A 19,749-nucleotide genomic window follows, 5' to 3' on the forward strand; every position below is an offset into this window, starting at 1 on the left:
TATCATAAGCAAAACTATGGATATGATTTCCAGTCAATTGAAGAAGGTCATTAATATACAAGAGGAAAAGAGAGGGGGGAAAGAACTGAACCTTGGGGGACACCGGCATTAGTGGAGAATTTAGAAGACAGAGAGCCATCTACCATCACCCTCAGTGAGCGATCAGAGAGAAAACTGGATAACCAATTACAAAAAACAGTTGGCAAGCCATAAGATGGAAGCTTGTTTAGAAGACCTTTATGCCAAACACGATCGAAACCCTTTGAGATGTCAGGAGCAACTACTTGTGTTTCACCGAACCTTTCCATTGGATTAGTCCATAAATGGGCAACATAAGCCAGAACATCACCAGTGGATCGACACTGATGGAATCCATACTAGTGATCGTTGATCAGACGTAAGGTTTCTAGGTAGTTTAAGAGTTGGCGGTTAATTGATTTCTCCAATACTTTAGAAAGAGTAGAAGTAATTGCAATGGGACAATAATTGGATGGGAGGGATTTGTCACCCTTTTTAGGAACTGGCTGGATATGAGCAAATTTCCAAGGAGAAGGAAAAAGACCTTTGGAATAAGAAAGTGAAAAAAGGAAGCAAAGAATAGGAGTAAGTTCAGGAGCCCAGGTTTTGAGAACAAGTGGAGAAATAGCATCGGAACCTGGAGCTTTCTTAACAATAAGATTCTTCAAAATCCTTCTGACATCCTTTTGACAGAAGACCACAGGAGGCATTGAATGGAGCGTGTTGGGAATGGTTGGAGGTGTTTTACCAAGATCATTAATATATGAATTGGAAGAAAAATGGGATGCTATCAGGTCAGCTTTATCCTTGGCTGAAGTGACAACAGAACCAACTGATTTGGACAGAAGTGGGAGCAGAGATGGACAAAAGTTGCGGCCAATAGCTTTGGCAAGGAACCAGAATGCTCGGCTACCATTAGGGCAAGAAGCAAGTTTTCTACTCTTAGCCTGTTCAAACTCTAGTTTGGACTGATTAATAACTGCTTTACAATTGTTGCGATCTTTGGTGTACCAGAAAATGAAACTGAAGAATTAGAAACAAGCCAATTACGATATGCAACATACTTCCCTTGAACAGCCTTAGCACATTTATTGGAAAACCAAGGTTTAGATAAAGGACGAGATATTAAAGTGGTGTGTGGGATAAAGGATTGCATTCCTGCAAGAATAATTTCACTGACACAATCTGAGCAAATGTTGACATCAGAAGTTTTGAATCAGTAATCCAACCAAGGAAAAGAAGAAAAGAAATCTCGCAGGTCATCCTATTTTGCATTCTTGTAATGCCAAACAACACAAGGTTGGGAATAGCCATGAGATAAAGGTTCCATTGGAGAAGAAACAATCACCAAGTTGTGATCTGAAGTGCATACAGGACCTCTCACTTCGACCGTGTACTTAGAATGGTTGTTTGTGAGAAAAAGATCAAGCGTGTTGGCTGTATGGTTAGGATTATCCGGTATTCTTGTAGGTAAATGAACAATCTGTGCAAGGTCATTAGTAATTGCAAAAGCCTCAGCATCTCGACCAGCTGGGTCGGTGTGACTAAAAACGGAAGCCAGCTGGAGTTGTGAACATTAAAATCACCAAGGAAAATTACCTCACTGTTAGGAAAGTTGGACTGGAGAAAGTCAAATTGCAAAGAGAGGAAGTCAAAAAGCTCCAAGTGATTAGTGGAGTTGGGAGAACAGTAGAGACAACAGATGAATTTTACACAATGAGGTAGAGAAATTTTAAGCCAGAGAAGATCAAAGAGAGTAGATTCCAAATTGCCAAGTCTCTGACAGTGAATATCAGAACGGACATATGCACAAGTACCACTGTTGAGGTGAAAAGAATCATACAGTGAATAATTTGGGCATCTGAGATGAGCAGTAGTTGAATCAACCGATAACTGAGATTCTGTCAGAAAAAGTACATGGGGTTTGGCAGATTGCAAGTGGAAATGGACATCGTTGAGATTAGAATTGGGACCACGTATATTTGTGAAATGAATTAGGAAGTGTTTAGGAGGTTTAGATCTTTTCGCAGATATGCTTACTCTATTAGTTTGACAATTCATGGTGTATTCAATAGTAAGAAATGTTGGTGGGACATGCTGTATGAGGTAATGAAATTTTTGGATATGGCATACACATGGTAAGAATATACAGAGGGTGATGGTAGATGACCGCTCACAGAGGGTGATGGTAGATGGCTCTCTGTTTTCTAACTTCACTACTAATGCTGGTGTCCCCCAAGGTTCAGTTCTTTACCTCTATTTTTTTCCTCTTGTATATTAATGACCTTCTTTCGTTAATCTGAAATACTATCCATAGTTTTGCCAATTATAGCACATTGCATTTCACTTTCCATTTTGAGAAACCTTGCCCTGCTCAGCTTCAACTTTTTGAATATCTGCTACCAATTCCTTAAATGCCAATCTCCAGGTAATTCTCCGGTGGGGCAAAGACAACTTAGTTGATTTCAATCCTTCTAAAACTCAGTTCTGTCTTATATCTTGCAAAAAAAGATTCTTCTGCTCTTATTCTTATCTTTGGTGACACTCTGATTTCTAGGCAAGGTGATATATCTCTTTTGGTGCTTACCCTGAGTTCTAATCTCTCTTGGTACAAGAACATTACAAATATTGCTTCCTCTGCATCTAAAAAACTTGGTTTTCTCTTTTGCTCCAGGTGTTACTTTTCTTTCAAACAGCTGTTCACTTTGTACAAATCACAAATCTGCCCTACCATGGAATATTGTTCCCACATCTGTGGTGGTGCCCCCCAAAAACCTCTCTTAGGCTTCTAGATTCCATTCAGAAGAGGACAGTTAGGTTAATTAATGACTCATCTCTAACAGAGTCTCTCCACCCTCTGTCTCATAGATGTTCTGTTTCTGCTGCATGCCTTTTCTACAGATACTTCCATGGGCACTGTTCTTCAGAATTGGCTTCTATAATTCCCGCTCTCTCTCTCTCTCTCTCTCTTTCATAACAGTCCCAGCATGTGCAGCCAACATCCGTTTACTGTCCAACTACAACCTCACAGAACCAACTTTTCATCTTCCTCATTTATTCATTCAACTGCCGTTTTCTGGCACAACCTTTGTACATATTTCCTGAAAATTACCGTCTTCAGAAGTTCAAGTCTATTGTCAACAAATATCTTCTCTTGTCTTCTCAACCTCCAACCGAAGCATGGTACTATAGGTTCTAATACCTGTTGTGTTTTGGGTTTTCATTAAAAAAAAAAAAAAAAAAATATGCTCATCTGCTATTCTGTTTCTTTTTAAATATTTATTTGATTTTATGAGTGAAAAAAATTTGCTTGCAAACATACGTTGATCCAAACGAAGTAGTCATTTTCATGGCATTTTCTTTTATTAGCCGAAAATCTTCAGATGGAAAAGCCTTGTAGAATTCAAATAGTTTATTTCTGCAGTCTATATACTTATTTTTGAATCATATTTTGGCTTGAAGATCAATAATTTCAAGTTGCAATTTGGGATTATAGTTTTCAGCCATAGAAGTAAATGGGTTCTCAAACAAAAGCTTATGTTTTTTCATGGGATTTTATATCAGAAAATCGACTTTCAAACTTATCAAAAAGTAATTGTAATAACGAAAGGCAGCGATTCTTTGGAAATGTGTTTCTCCTTCAGCTTGGTACAGCATTCAAAGTGAACTAAATTATCTTTCTCAACTGGGATTTAAATAATAACAACTTATTCTGAAATGATTTGATATCACGTAACAAATCAGACCAATTTTCCTTTCCCTTGTAGTTTTAAATTAAGAGCATTTAAATGACTAGAAGTGTATGTATGAATTGCAAGATCAAACAGCCACTCCATATTTGATAGTTGTTTTTTGGTTTCCCTTTTTCTGTGTTGAAACATTTGGTGATGTTTCAACAGCCATATTAAGGCCATGTGATCTTGTAAAATTTACAGTTGAAATAACCACATTCATAACGTGTTGGAGATCCAATACTTTCCCATAAAGAGCTCCTTGATCCACAATGCAGTGAATTACGATCAGAGTTTCAGCTCTGATATCTATCATTTTCTTGGTTATTCTACCCATAAGCCCAATGTTTTTACCAATCATATTTTTTGCACCTCCAGTTGTAACTCCTACCATGTTTTTAATATTTAATCCTAACTTTTCGATAGATTGGCAAAGATTTTCACCTGTAGTTGTTCCATTCATACTCTTGTAGATCAGCTAAATCTTCAACTGGTACAAAATTATCATTAATTCCAGGTATGAAGATAAGGAATTGGCCTGTCATTTACATCAGTACTGTCATCCAGTGCCACACTAAAATATTTCATTTGTTTTAGTTTTATGTTTTCCAAAAGTTGTTTGAAGAAATTCTTTCAAATATCTTCTTCTCTTCACATAATTGTTTGTCAAGACATACTAATGTCTTCTATCATTGTTCGTTTCTCCGGACAAATTTCTTCCACAACTTTTAACAAACAACACTTAACAAATTAACCATCATTGAACGGTTTACTTTCAAAAGCGAACAAATGTGCAACTTGATAACTGGCACACGTACAGCAGATAAATTTCTTGACTAATACGTTTTCAGTGTGTTTTGTTGTTTTCTTAATTCATTTTGTAACTTTGAACACTTTTCTTTTCGCAGCACTTCTTTATGTTGATCATAAGATTTATGATTGGAATCAGTGTCATATTCTTTAAAAACTCACACAGTCTTCTGACACACCAAACACACTGCTTTTTCGTGGTAATCAATGAAAAAATAGTCTTCAGTCCACCTTGGATCAAAAACACGACACTCCAAATCAATTTTCCCCTTTTGGAACATTTTTAAGAATGATTTTTGTTTTGTTTTTAAATTTAATACAAATTAATAAATAATTCAATGCAATGAATAAGCAATATCAAAATACATAAATGTATTTAGCGTACATATGACTGCACTGAATCACATGTACATGTTTGATACAGTCGAGCTGGATGCTTGCATGCCTGTACACACAGTGGAGATCAATGCTGTTTTAGTTCATTTTCCACGCAGGTCTTATAAAAATTTTACGCTGGCCAGACTGACCCGTGGGCCATAGGTTGGACACCACTGTCTTATGTGGTTCAGAAGGATAAAGGTTTGGACAGAATGGTGGATCCCTTGACGTAGAAGGCTGCTGTACTTCTTGTGTATATCAAGTTGATGTTCATCAGAGTATATAGAAAAATGGTCTGGTGTTTCAGGAGGAATAGGTAGTACTTCACAGTGAGGCATGTGATAAATTGCATATGGTATATCTGGGTATGTCACCGCCCACTTTTTCTTCATTGTCATCTCTTTTCTAAGAGGAGGCACCATACAGAATTAATAGTCTGTGACGTGATTTGTTGACTCCCTCCATATCATGAGGGCTGCGAAAGGCATAAAACATCCCTTTCGATTCACCCATGCATTGAATTTTGATGAACAGGTAGTGCAGCATATGCATGGAGCCTAGTTCTTGTCCTGATCCCCTACTTTATTCCCAAAGTACAAGGAGTATGCCTTTTTTATGGCTCGAGTTAAGGGAAACTTTCTTGAAGCTAACGTGACTTCTCCACATACATAACAGAAGTCATCTGGACTATTCACACAATTATGGGGCATATTAATCTTACACAATGCAAATACTGCGCAAAAAAGTAAGAATCTCACAGAGAACAACTGTTAACTGAGAACAAATCACCATATTCAAGGATTACTGCAGCAGCTGGTAGAGCAGGTCATGGGGTCTTGTGAACGATATACAGGAATTTTGTTAGCAGGAATAAGGAGGTGATTATCCCTCTGTATAAGGGAATGGTCAGATGTGTCTAGCATCTTTGTTGTGGGTTCCAGAGATTCCCCCATTTGCTGCTGAGTCCTCTGTACTGGGCATAGCCTGAGCTGTTGCTTCCGGCCAACAACACAACAAGAGTTACTTGCTCTGCCATTAGCCAGACCCAACAGATGTATAGCAGCCAGGGGGTGCCAGACACCAGGTCTAGTGCTTCCTGACTCCAGTCCCTAGCCACCTGGTGGCACGCCTCGTTCTACTATCGATGATTCTCTACTGGGGTCACACAGTTGCTGGAGGACCCCAAGTAGTAAGTGAAAGCAATTGGTGAAAATGGGAAAAGTTTTGGTGTTTGGGTGGGGGGGGTTAGAGGATAGTAAGTTGGGAATGGGAGAAAAGGCATTCCCTAGAAAACTAAGTAATGAGAGTAGTAACAGATTACAGATTGCAGTGATGGACAATGAGTCAATCCCACCCTGGAAAGGGGCCAGCAAGTCCACATAGTGGTGGGTAAAGGAATGGTCAGGCCAGAACACCTTGAGTACTGCTTACAGGTCTGTAGGCCTCATTTTAGGAATGAGTACAGAGAAGGGCAACAAGGTTGCTGAGGGGAACAAATTGGTGCTCTAACCAAGAAAGGCTTAGGTTTTGTATAAGGCCTTGAATGGTTTGAGCAGGCTCAATGCTGATGAGATTCTTACTCTTGCTCAGATTACAAACCTGAGGGGGCATAAACTCAAATTGAGAAAAGACAGTTGTAGAATAGATGTGCGGAAATTTGCCTTTAGCCAGCGGATAGTTGATTGCTGGAACAAACTTCTATTTGTGGTTGTGGTAGTTGATAGCTTAAATAAATTCAAGGAAGAACTGTGGACAAACTTTTAGAGCAAATGGATGGATGAAATGGGAAGTGTTTTTTTTTTTTTCTTTTGACTGATGCTGTATAAGCTTGCTTTCTTGCATCTTATGCTCTGCTAATGCTAATAGTACTAATTACATGTGATTTTTACACATGAATTGAAAAATAAACAATTGAATACCAGTAGATTATAGCTATTGGGTTAAATAGAGTTTATAAATATAAAATTTAGTTTTATGAAACCATTTTTGACTGTTTTAACCGATTTTATGAACTACAGAGTTAACATTCAGAAAATAACCTTTGTATGCCTCCTATACATCCTTTATTAAGAGTAAGACACCAACCCTCACCAATAAGACAGTGCAGCGTCTTATTGGTGAGGGTTGGGAGGATTATCAGGAGAATTATTTTCCTGAAAAATAATTTCTTTGAATTGTTTGTGTTGTGGTTCTTCCAAGTTTTCCTTCATATGTGGTTCCCAACAGATCTAAAGCATAATTTGTATTCCAATAATAGAAATATGCAAAAAATTCATGAGAAGGAGATTCTGGCAGGCCCAGAGCTGGGTTTGGCCACATTCGTCTGCATTGTAGAATGTAGTGCACACTCAAAAAATTTAGTGTCACTTCCATAACCATGGTGCAGGTGCACAGCTTACAAGGAACTCTAGCTGAGTTCCTTGTAAGGAACTCAGCTAGTTCCTTACAAATACTGACTTATGGTAAACTGTTGAATACCAGGCCTTGTTAATATATTGATATCGGTAATCTACCACCCTTGACATAATATTAATAAGCTACCACCATTATATTACCCTTGATATAATAGTAAGGGTAACAGTGTTTCCAAAGAGTGTTTAACCATTTAAAAAGGACATATCTTTTATAATGTTAGTAGTTATTCAGCAGGCTTTGATTTCAAAAGTATAGTATAGACATTGTGAATATTTTTCATTGATTTATTTTTCTTGTTACTAATGCTGTAAGAATTCTGAAAATATTGCATGCATGGTGGTAACAGTTGTTTATAAAAGTTTGTAACAAGTGGTTGAGTAAGGTGTTTTTTATTTACCAATTTTGAAGGTATAATATAGCTGTGAATAGATGCTTTTTACTAGAAGCACCTCTCCCCCCCCCCACCAAATGCAAATTAGAAAAGCCAGTTTGTCTCCCACGAGGCCACGTGCTAGCTTTGGCTGGCAAAATTTTAAGAGTAGAAAAACAATTAAAATTAAAACAGATAAAAATACTCCTCAAGGAACAAGAAAGGGGTAGCAAAATTCAGGTGTGCCATCAGTGGGGAAAATACCTAGACTCACCACTAGCTGTTATGATGTTTTCATAAACCTATTTAAGTGAAAAATAAATAGCCATTAAAAAGTAACACACTTTCTGGCTCTTACAATGTAATAAGATCAGTTTTCCATAAATTTAATGGCTGTGCAATCAAAACTCTTGAAAATCCTTTGCAGAACCGTATACTATACTCACAATAACAATATCAGTGGGATATTGATTTCTCATAGGGAGCATTAAATTTCAGCAACATCATTTAAAACATGAGAACAGAAAGTTTTCTTCTCTTAAAGAGCTGCATTCGATGACATTTTGCACTTTGGTCACCTTGCTTGAGAGCAAGCAGGTCACAAATTTACTAGTTATGTATTTCATTTTGAAGTAAGAGGTCAAAAATCATGCTGTTTTTGAGCAGTATTGGGTTAAAGTTTGTCCTGCATGTACACTAAAGAACATTTATTACAAGTTTGGATTATATGTATGTAGTTTATTAGTTGTTCCAACTATTAAATTATATATTAATACTGATTAAAATTTTTCAGCACAAGAACAAGTTCACTTTTCACTGTCTTGGAATGAGCAGATGGACAATTTAGACGTGGAATTACGCACTCCAGGAAGAGCGTTACAGATGCATGAGAAACTGTCATCGCCTTTTAGAAAAAGGTTTATGTATGTAATTTTTTTTACTAAAATATAATATGTGAATGATATGTGAAGGATTGAGCATCGTAATCTGCTGAATATTTACTCTGTTTTAAAAATACTGTTCTGTAATTGCTATATTATTATTATTAGCCATATGGGGCAAGGAAGCCTGAGGCTTATGCTGGACCAGCCAAAAAAAATTTCTGAGTTACCCTGAGAGAGAGAGAGAGAGAGAGAGAGAGAGAAGTAGAAGGGATTCACCAAGAAAGAGAAGAATGATGATATCTGGCTCAGGACCTTGGATGTGCCAAGCCCATACTCACCAGATATGAACCCCCTGAGGTTATAAAGTGACTTTTATTATGTACAAAGGGTTACAGTACAACTGTTTAATTAGTTAGACCAGTGGTTCCCAACCAGAGGTTCACGAACCCCCAGGGGTTTGCGAAAGTGTTCCAGGGGGTTCGCACTAAAAATTCAGTAATGGCATCTGCTTAGATTTACATACACTGGTGTGCAAAACTTAAGGACCAGTCAGGTTTTCACCTGTAGCTTCTCATAGGAGTGGCCTGGATATGGAAAAAGCACACCAAAGAAACCTCGTGAGGTACAGAAATGATGAAGGAAACAACACTGACACAACAACGGAAACAAAACGGTACAGAGGAACTTTATTCAAAAATGGCAACATTGTACTGGCTGCCATGATACAGATGCATCACTGCCAAAGATGGAACAGAGGGAAGAGGTGGTCCTCAGTAGGAGATATGGCCACCCCTAATGTCGATGCAGGCTTTTCCTGAAAAATAATTTCAGGAAAACCGCCTGTCCATACTTAGAACAATGTTGTTGATAAGTTCTTGTGGTAACATTGTCCATTCCTCTGTCAGCACCATCTTCAGCTGGCTAAACATTTTCTGGTGGGTGTGGACGTGCTGCTAGGCGTCTCCCCAGAGCATCCGATATGTGTTCGTTGAGATTTAGATTGGTGGAATGGGCAGGCCAATCCATACGAACAATGTCCTCACTTTCCAAAAGCATATCAACAGCTGCAGTGCGATGGGGTGTGGCGTTATCATCTATAAACGCGAACTCGGGGCCAGTGGCACCTCGGAACAGACTCACATGGGGAAGGATTACCTCAGTACATCAGTGTGCACTGGTTACATTGCCGCCTTCCAGTATCTGGAGTTGTGTACATCCATCCAAGATAATTCCTCCCCAGACGAGAACACCTCAATCGCCATATCGATCCCTTTCAGTGATGTTTGAGGGGTGATACCATGTGCCAACCTCTCGCCAGCTTAGCTGATGTCCAGAATCGCTGCTGAGACTGAATCTACTGTCATCAATAAAGAGTACCTTAAGTAAAGATTTCATGGTTGTAACCTTTAGAAATAGTGTTGGTCCTTAAGTTTTGCACACCAGTGTATGTATATACTCATAGGGCACCTCTGTAGCCAGGTGGGAAGGAGCAGCAGTGCGTAGCACACGCTTCTTGATTAGAGCGGGGTTCGAGCCCGTTACCACCAAATACGGAGGATGCGGAAAGGTCAGGGAATGACCACCGCATATCCCGGAGCAATATGGCCTTAATTGCTAATGCTCCTAAAAACCAAATAACAAACAACAAACATATACTCATAACTATATATCTGGATATATCTATAGCATGGTTTAATGCCATGTTTTTAAGTTAATTTCATGTTATGTTATCTTTTTGTTATACTGTACATGTTTTTATATTACCCCATAACAATGTCAAGCCCCTGGCTGTGGTGGTGGTTCAAGATTGAAAAGATAAAAGAAGATACTTGTTGACATTAGAATTGAACTTTTGTAGATTGTAAGTTTCAGGAAATACATATAAAGGAAGGTTGTTCCAGAAAACAGAAGTTGAATGAATAAATGAGTAAGAAGAAAAGTTGGTTCTATGAGTTTGAACTTGGACAGTAAAAGGATGTTGACTTGTTGCAGCACATGTTCGGACTTCTTTGAAAGAGAGAGTGAGAATTATAGAAGCCAATTCGGAAGAACAGTGCCCATGCAAATTTCTGTTTCTGCTGCATGCCTTATCTATAGAAAAGGCATGCAGCAGAAGCAGAAATTTATTCTATGAGACAAAGAGTGGAGAGACTCTGTTACAGATGAGACATTAATTAACCTAACTGCCCTCTTTTGAATGGAATCTAGAAACCTGAGAGAGGTTTTGTGGGCACTGCCCGAAATGTGGGAACAACATTCCATGGTAGGCCAGATTTGCTATTTCTATAGAGTCAACAACTGTTTGGAAGAAAAGTAACGCTGAGAACGGAAGAGAAAACCCAGTTTTTTAGATGCAGAGAACACAATATTTGTAATGTGCTTTATGCCAAGAGAGATTATAAGTCAGGGTAATCCCCAAGATCTTGCCTAGAAATCGGAGTGTCATCGGAGATAAGCATAGGAACAGAAGAATCCTTTTTTGCAAGATATATGAAACAGGACTGAGTTTTAGAACAATTGAAATTAAGTTATATTTGCTCCACTGGAGGTTAGCATTTAAGGATTTGGCAGTGGATACTCAACAAGTTGAAGCTGTTTCAGCAGGGCAAGGTTTTTCAAACTGGAATGTGAAATGCAATGTGCTATAGTCAGCAAATATGGATAGGATTTCCGGTCAATGGAAGAAGGTCATTAATATATACAAGAGGAAAAGAGTGGGAGAAAGAAATGAACGGAACACCAGCATTAATGGAGAAGTTAGAAGATAGAGAGGCAACTACCATCACCTGCAATGAGCGGTCAGAGAGAAAACTGGATACCCAATTACAAAGAACAGTGGCAAACCAAAGGATGGAAGCTTTTTTAGAAGGCCTTTATGCCAAACATGATCAAAAGCTTTTGAAAAGTCAAGAGAAATGGCTTGAGTTTCACCAAACTTTTTCCATTAAATTTGTCCATAGGTGGGTAATATACACTGCCCTACCATTAATATCCAGACAAGCCTTTAGACAAAAAAATAGCTTTTATTGTATCATTTAATATTTTGTGCTGAAATCGTTTGCTTTTATGATGGCCTTCAGCCTTCGCGGTGTACTCTCAAACAGCTTTTTATTAATGTCAGGTGATGTGTTCCTCCACTCGGCCTTTAATGCAGCCACCAGTTCGGCCTTGTTCTTTGGGCGATCTCGACATGCACGTACCCGATGATCTAATACATCCCAAAGATGCTCGATAGGGTTTGGATCAAGACTCTGGGGATGGCCAATCCAATTTTTCCACACCTATTCCTGAAACCACTCTGTTACAACCAGAGCCGTATAGCATGCTGATACAGGTATGAGCCTTCCCCGAAGTATTGCCATAATGCTGGAAGTGCATAATTGTCCACAGCATTCATGGTTTCGTCGATAATGACTAATGGACCCAAGCCAAACCATGAAAGGAGCCCATACCATGACACTGCCTCCACCAAACTTCATTGTAGAGAGGATACAATCAGGAAGGGACTGTTCCCCTGGCATTTGCCACACTCAAGAATTGGTATCAGACTGGTAGAGTGCAAACCTTGACTCATCTGTCAATAGGACCATTTTCCACTGCTATTTCTTGTCCAGGGTTTGCACTCCTTACACCATGTTAATTGGCATCTAGCATTTGATGAGGTGGTCAATTCTGTTGAGCTATTGAGGTAATTCTGTTGAACATGTCATCTTGCATGCCCACTTTTTCAGTTGTCTGTTCGAAGGCCCAGTGTGCATATTTATAGCAGGTTCTGTGACATGTTGCATGCACAGGACCTGTTTCCCCATCCATGGAGGGGTGTCTGGATATTAATGGTAGGGCAGTGTAAGCCAGAATATCACCAGTGGAATGACACTGAAAGAATCTATACTGGCGATCGTTGATCAGATGAAAGATTTCTAGATGGTTTAAAAGTTGATGGTTAATTGATTTCTCCATTACTTTAGAAGTAATCGGATAAGAACAATAATTGGATGGAAGGGATTTGTCACCCTTTTTAGGAACTGGCTAGATATTGAGCGCATTTCCAAGAAGGAAAAACACCTTTGGAATTAAAAAAGTGAAAAAAGACGACACAAAACAGGAGTAGGTTCAGGGGCACAGGTTTTAAGAACAAGTAGAGAAATACCATCAGGACCTGGAGCTTTGTTATCATCAGATTCATCCAAAATCGTTCTGATATCCTTTTGACGGAAGACCTTTGAATGGAGTGTACTGGGAATGGTTTGAGGTGATTTACCAAGATCATCAATACATGAGTTGGAAGAAAAATAGGATGCTAGCAGGTCAGCTTTATCTTTGGCTGATGTGACAACAGAACGATCTGGTTTTGACAGAGGTGGGAACAGAGATGGACAAAAATTGCAGCCAATAGGTTTGGCAAGAGACAAGAAGCAAGTTTTCTACTTTTAGCCCATTTGAAATCTAGTTTGGACTGAATAATCACGCCTTAAAAAGTATAAATAATACTTAATAATTTTTATTATTACGCAATGTCGCTTATAAAAACATAGTACTGGAAATTTTTTATAATAAAAATTCAGAAAAATTATACAATTTCAGAGAATGTAGGCTTAGCATTTCGCAATAAAAGTATTATGTTGAAAGGGGTTCGCGAGTAAAAAAAGGTTGGGAACCACTGAGTTACACTAATTAAACAGTTAGTTATATTAATTATAATTAATTATTAATTGTAAATTAAATTAATTGTATTTATTAAATAGAACATTGTCTAAATTAATTATAGACAATGTTCTATAAATTAATTATTTGAAAAGTGATGTTTAAATACGTGGAAGCCATTTAACTGTACCATCAGTACTCCCCAGTATAATTGCATGAGGCAACTTCCTCATGTCACTGATGAGGCTGCTTTTTGTTCTTGGACAGTTGAGGTCTATGGTTAATGATGTGTTGGTGATAATGGAATTAAAAAACAGGATATATATACGTATATAAAGCTTTATGTTGCAGCAGCTTCTTTGCTACATTCTGTATTAGAAGATGAAATGCACAAGGCATAATTTCTTATGGGTTTAGGTAAATTAACTATATAATATCGGTGTAGATACACCATGGTTTACCTATAACTTTGAACTATGTATGTAGTGTAAAAGGCATCATTTTAATTGTATCTCATATTGTGGTTGCCTTCACAATGAGATAGCTGGTATTGCACTACTTCAAATAAATAACGCTTCTCTAGCAGAGAAGACTGCTGTTATTTATTTGCAGTGGATACCACCACCCAGATGATTGTTTCAAAGCTATTTGGCTACATATAGCTTCGAAATGATCGTCTGGGTGGTGGTATCCACTGAAAATAAATAACAGCAGTCTTCTCTGCTAGAGAAGCATTATTTATTTGAAGTAGTGCAATACCAGCTATCTCGTTGTGAAGGTAAACACAATATGAGATACAATTAAAACAATGCCTTTTACACTACATACGTAGTTCAAACGTATGGGTAAACTATGGTGTATCTACACCGATGGGTGCCTCCGTAGCCAGGTGGGAAGGAGCAGCAGTGCGTAGCACACGCTTCTTGATTAGACCGGGGTTCGAGCCCGTCACCACCAAATACGGAGGATGCGGAAAAGTCAGGGAATGACCACCGCATATTCCCGGAGCAATATGGCCTTAGTTGCTAATGCTCCTAAAAAAAAAACCAAATAAACAAATAAACTACACCAATATTATATAGCTACATTCTGTATATATAGTGAGTGATCACTGAATTATGACCACCTACTTAATAATGTGTTGGGCTACTGTTCACAGTGAGAACATTAGCATTATGACATCACTAATTTCATATTAGCATTAGTAGAGGCATTTGATGCAAGAAAGCAAGCTTATGCAGCATCAGCCAAAAAAAAAAAAAAAAACCCACTTCCACTTCACCCCTCTGTTCGTTCAAAATACCTGTCCAGCTGAGCCTTAAACTTATTTAGGCTATCAACCTCCACCACAAGGGATGGAAGTCTGTTCCACCAACCAACCACCCGCTGGCTAAAGGCAAATTTCCGCACGTCTATCCTACATCTGTCTTTCCTCAATTTGAATTTATGCCCTCTCAGGTGATTTTTCTGAGCTAGAGGAAGAATCCCATCAGCATTGAGCATGCTTAAACCATTCAAGGCTTTATACACCTCTATAAGAGCACCCCTTTGTTCCATTCACTAATCTTGTTGCCCTTCTCTGTACTTGTTCCAGCAGCTCTACATCCTTCTTGAAATGAGGCCTCCAGACCTGTATACAGTACTCTAGGTGTGGCCTGACCATCGCCTTATACAATGGAATAATCACCTCCTTATCCCTGCTGGAAAAATTCCTGTATATCATTGACAATACTCCATGAGCTACTCTTGCAGCCCGTCTGCACTGCTCAGAGAACTTCATATCTGCCTGCACAACCACCCCCAAGTCCCTTTCATTCTCTACCACTGTCAGTGTAGTACCACAGAGTTGATACGTTGCTCTGGGGTTGCTGTTTTCCCATGTGTAGTACTTTACATTTGTCAATGTTAAACTTCATTTGCCACCTCTCAGCCCATCTGCTCAACCTTTCCAGATCCTGTTGCAGCAGCATAGTGTCAGTAGTGTCCTTGACAACCCTGCCAACCTTTGTATCGTCTGCAAACTTGGACATTAAGCCCGATATACCATCATCAATATCATTTATAAATACAGAAAACAATAATGGACCCAACACTGAGCCCTGAGGGACTCCACTAATAACATCAGTCCACGATGAGCAGTGTCCATTGATTACCACTCTCTGTCTTCTCCCCCTCAACCACCCCTTTATCCATAGCAGCAATTTGCCTCCAATGTCACACTGCTCCAATTTGTGTAGCAGTCTTCCATGTGCAACAGTATCAAAAGCCTTTCTAAGATCCAAGTATATAATATCAAAGTTATTCCCTGCATCCAGTTCTTTTGTGACTGCATCATAGTATCCAATCAAGTTGGTCAGGCAAGACTTCCCCTTAACAAAACCATGCTGTGTCTGAGCTATAACTGAAGTGTTGTCTAAATGATCCTGCAGTGCTTCTTTAACCAGTGCCTCCATTAATTTTCCTGGAACAGAAGTTAAGCTCACAGGTCTATAATTACTTGTGTCAGCCTTTGATCCTCCTTTGTGAATTGGGGTCACATTTGCACATTTCCAGTCTATGGGTACCTCCCCTGAGTCCAAGGAAGCTCTCATAATTATGGCTAAGGGTTTGCTTACTTCCTTTGCTGCCTCCTTTAATATAACTGGATAGATCCCATCCACCCTGGGTGCCTTTCTTGTTTCTCCTCCACTTTACTCCCAGTTATTTCAAGATTCTGTAGCTTACTGCTAGAGTTGAATACACCTCTGGCATTCCCCTCGCTGAATAACTCCTCATGTGTGAATGTCGATGCAAAATATTCATTTAGTTTGTTAGCTACCTGAGCAGGATCATCAACACTTGACCCATCAATATCAAGTGGACCAATCTGATTCATCCCCTTCCTTCTAGAGTTTACATAAGTAAAGAACTCTTTGCTGTTTCTCTTTGCATCCCTTGCCAAGGATTTCTCGTAATCTGCCTTCGCCTGCCTAACCTCCTTTGTAACTTGGTTGCATATCAACTTGTATCTATCATAGGCTTCTGTGTCATGTGTTAATTTGTATGTATCCCAGGCATTTTTCTTCTCTGGCATATGCCTCATTAGTTCATCTGACATCCATTTTGGCCTAAACCTTGAACAATATTTCTTAGTTGGTATGTAAAGCCTAGTAGCTTCCAAGATAAGTTCTTTGAATGCTTCCCATTTTGAATTTGCTGTTGGTAACATCATCAGTTGGTCCCACTGTATAGAATTTAAATACTGTCTCAGTCCATCGTAGTCGCCTTTACGGAAGCAATAACCCTTCCCTTTACCCCTAATGGTAGTTACCTCTTTGAGTAAATCCCACTTCAGCACACTGTGATCACTGCCACCTAGTGGTTCATTTATCTGCAGATTCTTAATGCATGAAGAATCACTGCTGATAATCAAATCAAGAGTATTACTCCCTCTAGTTGCCTCCCGAACATGCTGATGTAGAAAACAATCATCCAATAAATCCACAAAAGCCCTGCTAGTGTGTGAGTAACCAGCCCCCAAATTCCAGTCAATATCTGGGAAATTAAAATCTCCCATTATAAGACACTCTGATTTACTGGCCCACTCTATTTCCCTGTACAGTTCCTTATTATACTCATCAGAGTCATTAGGCCTATAGCACACTCCTACTCTCAATTTTGATCTCCCAATGTTTATGTCACACCAAACTGACTCCACACTGCACTGTCCAGCGATGTCGACTGGCTTCACTTCCTTGGTTTTTATGTGTTTCTTAACTAATAGCATAACCCCTCCCTCCTTCCTATCCTGTCTATCCTTTCTGTAGACGTTGTACTCCCCAAATTGCAGTTCTGCATCCCTTATATCTGTGTGACACCACGTCTCTGATATCCCAACAATATCTGCCTTCGATGTTTTGAGCAATACCTCAAATTCATCAAATTTATTTACTAAACTCCTAGCATTGGTGTACACGCAAGTATACCTGCACCTGTTTCTATTCTTAGCTACCCTAACACAACCCATGTGTTTACTTGTACCGCAATGGCTCCCAGCAGTCTCTGAAATACCATGCATCTTGTTTTTCAGGCTTCTACTCATTCTAATAGAAGCAGTGCAAGAATCTCTTTCACCTCTGCCAGTGGCTACTGTCAATCTATTGGTCTTTGTCTCCCCCCAAGCTAGCAGTTTTCCGACCCACCTAACGCTGCCTCGATAGCATCAGCAAATATTCTTGCACCCATTTTTATTTAAGTGTATCCCATCCCCGTAGAAGCAATCTCTCCTGTTAACAAGTACAGTCCAGGCTGAAAAAAATTCTACCCCTTGAGCCTTGCACAATCTTTCCAGGGCCGAATTGATCGACAAGGCTCTCATCATATACTCCCTCCTATCGTGTCTGGGCAGAATTGCAGACACTTTCAAATTCAACCCTAATTCTCGGCTTTTGTTCAACAGTGACCTGTACTTGTTAAGTAATTCTGCCGGTCTCCTACTCTTAATATTATTAGTGCCAACGTGTACAACTATATCACCTTTTGTGCCCTTAAAAGATGATATTCGCTCTACAACATCATCAACCTTCGCCCCTGGCAGACATTCTAGGCATTGACTCCACTAGATGTCCAAAGATGTTTTAGGGATCTGCAGCCATGCTACCTGCAAGGCTTTCCACAGCGTCAGAATAGATGACAGTTGTGAATCCACACATCTCACTTCCCATTCCAAAACATCTCATAGGTATTCAATTGGATTGAGGTCAGGTGAATTTGGAGGCCAATCAAGATGGGTAATATCTTTGTTGTGCTTCTCAAACCACTTGTGCATAGTGCAGGCCCTCTGACACAGCACATTATCATTTTGGAAGATCCCATTTCTGTTGGTAGACCTCTCTAGTGAATTGTTAGTCCAAACACACCAGGGGTACTTGCCAAAAAAACATGCTCCATATTTAGAAAACACTGCCACCTGCCTGGATAGCGGGCACCATACACAATGAGTCCACGGACTTGTGTTGCTTGCACGATGCACAAAGGTTTCTGTTGGCACGTTGCACCAGCTATTTGGACTCATCCAACTAGAACACTCATTTCCAGTCCTCCAGTGTCTAACCAGCATGTTGAAACCACAGCATTCACCGTCATTGACAATGATCAGCATTGAAAAGAGGATGTCTCTTGGGTTGTCTGTTCTTGAACTCCATATGTCTGAGCATCCAGAGCATCATCATTTGGGATTATTGTTCTTGTATTCTCTGTATTGTATTGAAGTGTCAACTGTTGCACACTGACCTGCTATTGAACCTATACAATGCATTGTGCCCATCATTCACCATGAACATCCACTTTGCATAATCCTCTACAGTTCTGTCGGTGGGAGGTGGTTTGACCCCGTCAGTACACCTTAACCACGGTGGGCCATAAGCAAATAAAAAGACATACATTTCCGATATGGAAGCACCCAACACACAAGCTCCTACAATCATGCCCTTCTAAAACTCTGTGATATCTTTATTATGTCCCATAATTGCTACTTTATCACTTTGACTTGCACGACCAGATGCAAATTACCACTACTCTGGCATACAAAGCTGATCAGTTTTTTATACTGTGAGCTATGTGGCCTAGTCCATTACAGATGGCATGGTCATAATTCAGTGATCACTGAGTATATACAGGTAGTTCCCGACTCTACGAGTTAATTCATTCCTAACGTGCTCTCGTAAAGCGGGAATTTATTTCCCATAGACATAGTGTTAAAAATAGGAGTTATGTTATCAACAATGATTGATTTATCCAAAGAAATGAAAACATAGCCTGTAAAATCAAGCAAATTATAATAATAGAGAAATTATTTGTGACTTACAAATGTTCAAGAATGTTTATTCTTCATCATCGTTATCAACTAAATGCACACTTGTTGATCACTCATTATTGGCTCTGCACTCGTTGGTTTGTTGCACAAGAAGTCATCTTCTTCAGAAATGCTTCAAGAGGCATTTTTTCCCAAGATAGTCTTCTCTTTTCTTTATACATTTCAATAGCATGCATAAGCATTTTTTAACAGAACGCACAAATTGCAACTAACACGATTTGCGCAGAGTAAGAAGTTTACAAAGCTTAAAAAAAAAGGAATGAAGAGAAGATTCTGAAAATTTATTTTTGTTTTTTATACAATTGAAGATTTCAGTAAAGGGCAAACACATTTCACCATAATAACGTAAAAACCCACACAATTCCAGCTATTGGTATTTTCACAATGCAATAACATTGAGTTTACTACCCATTTATAATTGCTTGCAGTAACAGAAAAGCCCAATAAACCGGAAAATGCAAATTGTTTTTATTGTTTTATTGTCGTGACCTCCAGAAATGTGCTTCAGAAAAATATCACAAAGGCATTCAAAATTGGTTCTTATAACATATGATAACGATGAAAGTGTAGTGCGTTTAATGATTTGAATTGGTAACTAATACAATTTACACTATAAAGACGACCTTTTAGGGAGTTATATAGTGA

The 19,749-nt window shown here is 39.0% G+C and overlaps 1 protein-coding gene across 1 annotated transcript in view; it reads left to right on the plus strand.

Moving 5' to 3' along the window:
- Positions 1-19,749, plus strand: part of ssp3 (SCAPER domain-containing protein short spindle 3) — a 408,421-nt gene that overhangs the window by 191,987 nt on the left and 196,685 nt on the right. Inside the window, exon 10 of the mRNA XM_090377943.1 lies at positions 8,516-8,645. Coding sequence (XP_090234069.1) covers positions 8,516-8,645 — 130 coding nt within the window. The remainder of the gene's footprint in view (positions 1-8,515; positions 8,646-19,749) is intronic.

Source organism: Mastigoproctus giganteus, chromosome 7, assembly GCF_048544385.1.
Source record: "Mastigoproctus giganteus isolate SK-2022 chromosome 7, ASM4854438v1, whole genome shotgun sequence".
In the NCBI taxonomy this organism is placed as follows: domain Eukaryota; kingdom Metazoa; phylum Arthropoda; class Arachnida; order Uropygi; family Thelyphonidae; genus Mastigoproctus; species Mastigoproctus giganteus.